Genomic DNA, 10000 nt, shown 5'->3' on the forward strand with positions numbered 1-10000 from the left:
AGTAAGCTGCATCTTTTGTTCATCAGTACACGTATGGTCGAGACACATAAAAAAATTATATATATATATATATATATATATGTGTGTGTGTGTGTGTGTGTGTGTGTGTGTAAATATATATCTATATATAGATACATACCGTCTGGTTGCTTTATATATATATATATAGGTATATATATATATATATATATATATATATATACATGCACACACACACACACACACACACACATATATACATACAAAATTAAGAGGAATGACCACCAGAGTGGACTCCTATACTCTAAATATAGACGTCAAATTGCCTAACCACGTCAAATCGCCTCATCTATTCAACGGAATGCGTTGCTCTTAACCACCGACATATCAAAGCCCTGACGTGAGCCCTCCATCTTCCAGATCAGACGATGGGATTGTATTCCTAATGTGCAGGCAGGCCCGGCGATGCACTGTCGCAGTTGGTGTGAAGGCCCTCATTACCTTTTCGCTGCTGCTCCGTGCAGGAGAGGTTTGCAGTATGAAGTGTAGCAGATTCCGAACGCTAGATTTTGTTTTATGCTAAAATGCATGAGGGAGGGCGAAGCCGTGGTGGCCATATGTTGCTATAGAGGGATGTGCTGAAGATACATATATAGAACCCTGGAATCTCTCCCAGGCCAATGAGAGGAGAAGGCCCGGCGTCGCAATTAACGGCACCGAATGCTGAGGCTTAAATTTTCAGCCATAGAGGAGAAACAATGTGGAAAATATTTTTCGTGTGTGTGTGTGTGTGTGTGTGTGTGTGTGTGTGTGTGTGTGTAAAATCTGTGTAGTATTGTGATGCGAAATGCTGTTGAGACGGATATGGCCAGGGACTAAACTTGTAGTACTTTGATGGGGTTAATACGACTTAAAAACAACGTATTTAAAAGAGAATTTATTTCGATACAAAATTTCGGTATTTGAATCACGTATTTTATTTCGCAGATGCTCGCGCGTGTACACATGCTCATGCGCACTCAGTGCACACCCACACAAACACATACACTCCAACCTGTCTTAAGGTTGTTTCCAACCAGATCAACTTTCATCTTGCACTCTGATTGTTGTAAAACAGAAAACTTTTCCTCAACATCAGCAACAAAGAAAGGAACAAAGAAATGTCCCAAGTGGTGATCTGAGGGAGAATTTGGCCCGAAAAAATATACCCTACAAATTCACAATTTGTAGGGAATAAATGTTTGACTGTCGATCGTATTTGAAAAAAGATTGACAGGTATTTGTATGTATGTGTTTATTTGTACGTATGTATGTATGAGTGCGCATTGTCTGTATATATATATATAGTAGTAAATAAATGTGTTTTTGAAAAGATTTTCAAAAAAACTCACAGTTTGTAGGGAATAAATGTTTGTCGATCGTATTTGAAAAAGATGTGTCGCTATTTTCTTTGTTGTTATCTTGGTGAAGGACGGTGTTAGGAAATGGAAAGTGAACTTACAATTCCCGCCAATTAGAATGAGGTCATTGGTAACCATAGGTACATATATATGTAGATATATGTGTGTATTTACGTATGATTGGTAGTGTGTCTGTTTATTTGATTCTCACTCTTTCTTCTTCGTTTCTTTCTGTCGTTTTTCTTGGATTGTTCGTAAACGTTCATAAGAGAAAGTAGCAGTTGAAACGATTTGTAATAGGAGTATAAAGAGTAAATTAGATTGTATTAGAGGGGAAAATGGTTATGTATGTAGTTTTATCGATTTGTTTCGTAATTAGGAGTTATTTTGACCGAAAAAATGACCCTATGACCTACGTTATGGTATTTAGAATATTAATTCCTATTTTTTCATCCACTAAATTTGGAATTGTGTAAATGTATAAATTTTAAACGTGCATACACACAGAGAAAATCTTCCTATTATAGATAAGATACATACATGTATACATGTAAAAATCGTGTAAATACGTGTAAAAATCCTACATTTAAAGGTAGATTTCAGTCCAAATCAGATAGTTTGGATCTGCACATTTTTTCGGGAAGCACTGGTATATGGTGATCGATAGGACTAATACGTAGGCAGAGAATGATAGAATGTCGATGTGTATCAAACTCTTGAAAGGCATCTAATCAATGAATTCATTGATTATGAATAGTTTGCTTCGCTGAGTCATTATGTAGTTGAAATTTTCTGAACTCTTTGCGATGTATATAATGCATTATTGCGACCCATTAATTTTTTTTTTGTTATACACTTCGAATATCCTCTACTTATTTGAAGGAGGGATGTGAATGATATTTGTATTAAGTGATGCTTGAGCAAATTTTTATGAGAGAGAACTAGCCATCTGTTTCTAATAATCATTTTGTCTCCGTTCAAATAAATCGACGGTAATGAGGCACCATTGGTGGAGAACAAACATAAATATGAGGTTCATTAGGTTAAATAGTTGAGTTCTTCTGAAATGTGTGGTAAGAAGTTTACTTCCCAACTACATGGGTCCGAGTTCTCTTCCACTGCACGATACCTTGAACAAGTGTCCTCTACTATGGCCTCGGGCTGACCAAAACCTTGTGAATGGATTTGGTAGTCAAAAACTGCAAAAAGCCCATCATATATACACATATATTTTTGTGTCTGTGTCTTTGTGTCTGTGTTTGTCTTCTACCACCGATTGACAACCGGTGCTGGTGTATTTACATCCTTGTAACTTGGCAGTTCGGCAAAAGAGTATGGTAGAATAAGTGCCAGGCTTAAAAAGAAAATAAGTACTGGGGTCGACTAAAATTCCTCAAGACGGTACTCCAGCATGGCCGCAGTCGAATGACTGAAGGAAATGAAAACTTATTTCAGTAATTACTCTAAATATTCATTCATTTCATTAAAATAAACAAAGAAAGAACGAACGTTTTCATATGCAATCTGCGCTTTTCTAAAAATACTGAACCGAGAGTACATTTTTGTGAATATCTGAGAGCATGGATTTCTATCCTGATACTGTAAATGAGGATCTTGCATGTTATTAAAGTTTATGCTCCTATTTCCAATACTGGAGACGGTGAATGAAACAAAGAACTCGGTTCGCTGGCCTTGTGGAAAATTAGCTTATAATAATAACTTAACGAAGAGCAGCAAACTCAGTCCTTTTGCCGTCTTCTTTGGCATTTAGTTGGCAATTGCTTGTATTCCGGTGGTCGTCTATTGCCATCCAAGAAACGCTGCACCTCATGGGCTAGGATGCCTAATCATTGTACAGAGCTGAATCTGCAAAGATTAATGAATACGTAGGATTAATGAGTCGAAAAGTGCACCTACATTTCTGATGCGTAACTGCACAATTATAGTTCCGTATCCAGAGTAACACATAAGTTGTGGAGATTCTAGTGGCCTATTTTCAGCTTTCATTGACGCTCAGTGTTTCAGTACCAAGCCTTTGTTCCTTGCGTGTAAAGGTTAAAGGTCCTTCATCTTTAATGTGGGTAACATCAAATTATTTGGAGAAGCGCGGGCGCAAAACATGCATATTTATACAAAGAGAAAAAGAAAGAACAAAAGCGACCAGCACTGATAGAGCCTTTAAACAAGATTTGTTATTCGATAGATAGGAGTCTCTATGGTCTGAGAATATAACTGTTAAATCTTCCTCAAACCACATCTCAACTAGATATACGGACCAAAATTAAACCCAACAAAATGAACGAAATACAATTGCTTAATATTGCTTTCAAATTTTAGCACCAGGCCAGCAATTTCGGAGGAGGAGTTAAGTCGACTACATCAACCCAAGTGTGCAACTGGTATTTATTTTATAGACCCCGAAAGGATGAAAGGCAAAGTCGACCCCAGCGGAATTTGAGCTCAGGACGAAAGGACGGACGAAATTCCACAAAGCATTTTGCTCAGTGTGCCGCCTTACAATTGCTTAATGTCGTCTTTATCAAAGCGTCATCAAAGACAATAGAGAAAACATCGAACAAAATTTCTACAGAATTGAATTATATCTGTTTACGTTCTGATTTCAAATCCTGCTCGTTCTGACTTCACTCTTCTGTCCTTCTAGATTCAATAAAATAAATACTACTCATTTTAGTGGAGGCAATAATGTCCTTCGAAGTTTGTGATCTTGTGCTTAGTTGAGAAATACTAAACTTGTTTTTTAAAGATGTTTCTTTTATTATTAATAACATTGAAAATCACTTTTGTTGGCAAACACTTAATGTTAAAAAAAACCTATACTTTTGTTATGCATTGGCAATTGCAGTTAATAATAGATATGCAGATTTGCAAAGCAATATTTCGTATCAGTCTTTTGATCAGAGATAGACATGTCCAGCAAACTGTCACAAATCAGTTATCCTTGTTCAGCTAAAATTACGTAATAAATTGCTCTATGTATCCTGCTTAAACACCATAACAAATAAGCAGCAGCAGCAGCAGCAGACAGACACCTCATGATCCGATACACTTTCAGCCAATACACTTGCGTATTTTACTCCCTCTCTCTCTCTCTCTCTCTCTCTCTCTCTTTCTCTCTCACACATATACATGCATACATACACACACGCATAGACACACAGACACACATGTACACACATACACAATCACAAGCAGGTCTAGACTTACATAGATGGTAAGTTCTATCACGTTCTGCGTCATGAGGCAACCTCTTCATTTTCATGCTACGTAAAGAAGCTATGGACACAAGATTCAATCATTCGTTTGTTTACACACGCGCGCGTACGCGCGCTCACTCACACACACATCGTCGTCAAAAGATGAGCGAACATAATTTGGCTTAAAAATGGCATATTATAATGGTTTTCCTTGTCCAGGCTTGCATTGAAAGCTTGCTAACTCGGAGACAATAGGTGTGTTCTAAGTTACAGGGGTGAAAGAATTGACGAACCTTCTCTACACCTTGCCGGGAGGCAGCAGAGAAGACATTCAATGGCAATCATGAATGGGAATAAAGAAAACCCTTTTCTATAATCAAAATATATTAGCACACAGTTCTTACGGCATTTTGTATTTACTTCGCACCACGATAGTTTATTACCTGTCAGAACAATCCAAATTCTTTAGTTTACCAGGCACTGCCTTGTTGGATTCGTAATGATTTTGGAGAAATTCGTTGATTACCAAGAGTAATTGCACAAAATATTTCAACAAACATGCCAATAATTTCTTCCTTAGAGATATCACTGAATCCATAAGGAATCTGCTTAATGGTAAGAGAGCAAAAATAGTGTTAGAAGTTAAATATACTTACAAGGTGTTGATGTTTTAAGATGTTGATATAAGAAAACGAAAATGTCGTCACACTTACATCTACAACTTGATCGCAAACAATGGCCTGGAATGTATCCAGGACCTCGAAGCAGTGATATGGTAGGTGGACTTTGTTGCTGCGTCCCGGGCTGGAACCCAGCCATAATAATAAGGCACAAAAGCCTGACATTTGAGGGGAGGGGGCTTGTTGGTTATATCGCCCCCAGTGCATAACTGGTACTTATTTCATTGACCCCCAAAAGGATGAAAGGCAAAGTCGACCTCAGCTGGATTTGAATTCAAAACGTAAGGGCGAACGAAATGCATGATTCTGCCTGCTCGCCTGGCAATTTCTGTGTTAAAGTACATTAGTTTGATATTTCAATTTCACCCATCGAGCAATTTCATGTACATTATACAAAATCGTTAATAGTCTTAAAATATCAACACTTTGTACCTAGATTTAACTTCTAACTCTCCTCTTGCTCTCTTACCATTATCTAGATTCCTTATAGATTTAGAGACTGTTTCGGAATTTTCTGTGTATGTTTTACTGATAGTATTGGTACAGTATTTCCTTCTGATTACATTCATTCACGATTCGCTATGATTGACACTTCTCTTTCCATTCTAAATCTTAGACCAAAATGACTTAAGCTCTTGAAGAGAGGATGCTTTCTCCTATTTTCTGGGATACAGTTTGTGGATTATGAGTAAGATTCCTTTTAATGATGTTTTATTGGGGCAGTCATTTTCGAAACGAAGTTTCTCCCTTAATTATCTTGAATTATATTTTGAAATAGTTCATCATATACTTGTGCACTTTTTCATTTGAAGCAACTGGTTTTGTAGTACAAACATTCAAGTCGTCCGCAAAGAATGCATATATAATGTTGGAGTTTCTGATCTTTCGGTTGAGCCAAGCACAAAGCATTCAGATCCTCCACAACCACCACACAATAATAAACGGATAAGGATATTTGTTTTCCATCGCGCCACCTGCGTTATAGTACACGCTCAACCACTGTGAAAAATAGTGAGATTGTTGCAAAATCCTTACGAACTTATCGAATGAATAATAGGCATGAATATATACTAATAACGATAAGGAAATTTGCATAAATTGAGGTGAATAAAGAGAAAAATGTTAAAGGAAAAAAAGCTCGGAAGGTTTTAGTTATTGCTTCACGTCTTTACCATACTTGAACGAATATAGGCTCTTGCTCTACTTAATCCTTGGGGAAATTTTAGTGAATTTGAACCTGAGAACACTCCTTTGGCATTCCTGAGTCGTTTGCTGTCAAGAAAATCTACATGGACAAATTGTTTTCGGTAGTAATGCCAGACGCGATCACAATTATGCCAGGTACATTGTTCATTAGTCAATTTCCTGTTGAAAAATACGGTTTTGTGCAAAGAAATGGTATCACAATACTTCAGAGACATTGTTTAATCATGGAATACTGAAGACATTCACCTTGACAGTTTAGTTGTGGCACAAAGGCCATTATTGACGGAAAATTTGCCAATAGTTGTTCCAAGAACAGCATGTTTTTGGTCATTTTCCGTTGACAAATAGGGTTTTATGCGCTCATAACACTCCTTGTACATTGTTACATTTTTTGACACCAAAAGCATTAAAATTGACATCGTAGATTAGAAGCAAATCGAAATATTGCCCGAAAATGACCTCAAAATTGTACGACCCGACCTCGATTTCGAGGTTAATTTTGCAGTAAAAACGAGTTGTGCAAAAAACATACTCCATTTGGTAGCCGAAAGATTACTGAATCTTTTGATACCCCATACGTCAAAATCGGCAACTCAGGTTTTCGAATCCATAAGGAACACACGCACCACACACGGACACACACTCAAACTCTGTTATATATATATATATATATATATATATAATAATTTTCCCAGAGGATGTAAATGAATATGAAAATTTAAAAGTTTAAAAACCTTATAATATATATATATATATATATATATATATAAACCATTCTTGTTTAATTCTTTGAAGTATTCTCAATGAGAAGGTGCTGCATTGTATAACAAAGGAAAAATATCTTTTACTCTTTACAGTCATTAGACTGCGACCATGCTGGAGCACCGCCTCACATTTTTAGTCAAATGAATCGACCCCAGTACCTTCTTCTATCGGTTTCTTTTTCCGAACCGTTAAGTTACGGAGACGCAAACAATACCAGCACCAGTTGTCAAGCGGTGGTGGGAGGACAAATACAGACACAAAGACACACACACACACATAGAAACACACACAAAAATCTAATTAATATAAATAGTGGTTTCAAATTTTGGCAGAAGGCCATCAAGTTCGCGGGGAGGGGCTGTGTCGATCACAGCGATCCCCCAGTGCTCAAATGGTACTCATTTTATCGACCACGAAAAAATGAAAGGCAAAGTTGACCTCGGAGGAATTTGAACTCAGAACGTTGAGACAGACGAAATGCCGCCATGCATTTTGCCCGTCGTGCTAACGATTCTGTCAGCTCACCGTCCTTAATTGCGTTACAATTAGACATCATTGCAAATCGATTCCTTGATTTATTTTTCCGTCAATCTACGTAGCATTTCTTTTTTGTCTTTCTATATTTCGATCAATATTTTTTACACATACACATACGATTAAACGTACACCCATGCACGCACGCACACACACACACACACACACTATCACATTCACATACATACACACATGTACACACACACACTTGCACGCATGTACAGAGATACGTTTAAATGAGCACACGAACGCACGCCTGTATACACACACACGCACACACATACATACACACGCACTTCCTCGCATGTACAGAGACACGTTTAAATGAGCACACGAACTCACGCCCCATATATTTGTACACACACACACACACACACACACACACGCACACGCACACACACACACACACACACGTATGCATATATATATATAATTCACTTGCTGGCCCTCCTCTTCATATGAAAAGCATCTTCTTTCCAGCAACAACTGGACATTGAATAGATATTCATCAACCTTAATGCTGCTTTTTTTTTTAACTTTTATTTTCCCTCAGAAATGAATACTACAGCTCTCTCGATATTTCTACTCTTACTATTATACAATAATGGAGTGCTGGTATGCTCAAAAAATTGCAAGACAACATGTCCAGAAATTCGCCCTCGCACTAAACCGCGACATAATAGTATTGCGATGTTTTCAAATATTTCCATCATCGAAGAATGTGCCAAGTTATGTTTTTACAGATCCGCATGTAACAGCTTCGCTTTCTGTCTCAAGAATAAAATATGCGAAATTTACTTCATTGTGGTGAACAAGTTTAAAGAGGTTGACGACTATGTATTTAGTTTTATCAAAACATGGAATCCGGTCAGTGAGAAAAATTACTTTGTCTTTATGTGTCTTGTCTTTCAATTTTGATCAATATTCGTAACTATTTGCTTATAGGGTTCTTCTTCTTCTTCTTGTCAAATATAAGAGGAGTACTGAAAAGTTCCTAGCTCTCTATTAAAGAAAATACAGGAGGATCAGTTAATTATAATTTCATTCAACATATTCCTTTCTTAGAGTCACACACTCATTGCAGCAGTCCTTCAGTTTTTCTAAGCCCTGTAAAAGGACTCGGAAGGCTGGGCCTCACACAAGGCGTTTTGCGATATCCTTAAAGTCAGGAACTTTTCAGTACCCTTTCGTTTCTTCCTTGTTTAGAACTTTCTACAGCACTGCCACTCCTCAGTTCATATAACAAGGAATTCTTTCGGTTTGATACTAGTTGCAGTAGAAGATTACTAAGACGGGAATGAACCAATGCGACATGTCGCAATAAAACTTGTTGGTCAGATTATCCAGTACCGGAGTAGAACGGTAAATGACTGAGCGTGTGATCCGAAGTGGTGACTCTTGTATCTGGAGAGCCGTTTTCTATCTACGTTAACACGTCAGCATTGCGACAAGCCTTCATGATAGGTTTTGAAATCGACCGTCTCCAGTACCCAACTTCACCCAAGAAGTAGGAGGAAGATACCACTGGAAAACCGCACACATTTTCTTGGAATAGAATAGCATGAAGCCATCGCTGAATATCAGATATAGAACTGAACATACAACTTGAAGCGTCAATCTTCTCTTATTCTTATACGTTTTCTCTTTTTTATGGGTATTTTTCAACGATGATTTTAAATTCATTTCTCTGGAATGTATGCAGTTGAAAGTGAACTATATTCCACGCACCAAACGGAAAACATAAATATAGAGATCTATTATGAATCCCTATTACATATTTTTAAAATGCTGCATTCATTTCGTCGACTGAGTTTCACGTAACTCTTTGGTTAGTTATAAATTATTTCTATAAATCATTTACAGAAAGCTTCTCAGGTGTTTTCTTTCCTTGATGCATCTACAATTGCGAGGCTTTGAATAAAGCTTTGAACAGATGCTTATAAAAGTAAGTTTTCATATACTTAATCTATCTTGTAAAACAAAACTGCCATTCTTGTCTTCATTATCAGCGTTTGGCTGGAAGCTGTTTCAATCATTCATGTGAGAGTGATGAAATGTGTTTACCAGAAGAAAATGTCTACTACTGCTTAAAATTGGGTAAGTTACATTCTATGTCTTCAAATTGATTTAAAATATATTTGGCTTATATTCTAATTATGGGGAAAATCACTTTTGTTTAAATCATTACTCTGTGAAAGAAGTAAAAGCCCTATCAGATTCT

The 10000-nt window shown here is 37.1% G+C and overlaps 1 protein-coding gene and 1 long non-coding RNA gene across 3 annotated transcripts in view; one reads left to right on the forward strand and one right to left on the reverse strand.

Annotated features, from left to right (window-relative positions):
• The window catches only part of LOC128249280 (uncharacterized), a 55974-nt gene that overhangs the window by 10511 nt on the left and 35463 nt on the right, over window positions 1-10000 (reverse strand). The gene's annotated exons all lie outside the window — the stretch shown is intronic.
• Window positions 8250-10000, forward strand: part of LOC106871895 (uncharacterized) — a 37229-nt gene continuing 35478 nt past the window's right edge. For both annotated transcript variants that reach the window (XM_014918652.2, XM_052972370.1), the window contains exons 1-2: window positions 8250-8646; window positions 9789-9876. In XM_014918652.2, coding sequence (XP_014774138.1) covers window positions 8335-8646; window positions 9789-9876 — 400 coding nt within the window. In that variant the 5' untranslated portion in view covers window positions 8250-8334. The remainder of the gene's footprint in view (window positions 8647-9788; window positions 9877-10000) is intronic.

The sequence above is a fragment of the Octopus bimaculoides genome, chromosome 13 (assembly GCF_001194135.2).
Source record: "Octopus bimaculoides isolate UCB-OBI-ISO-001 chromosome 13, ASM119413v2, whole genome shotgun sequence".
NCBI classification, from domain to species: Eukaryota; Metazoa; Mollusca; class Cephalopoda; order Octopoda; family Octopodidae; genus Octopus; species Octopus bimaculoides.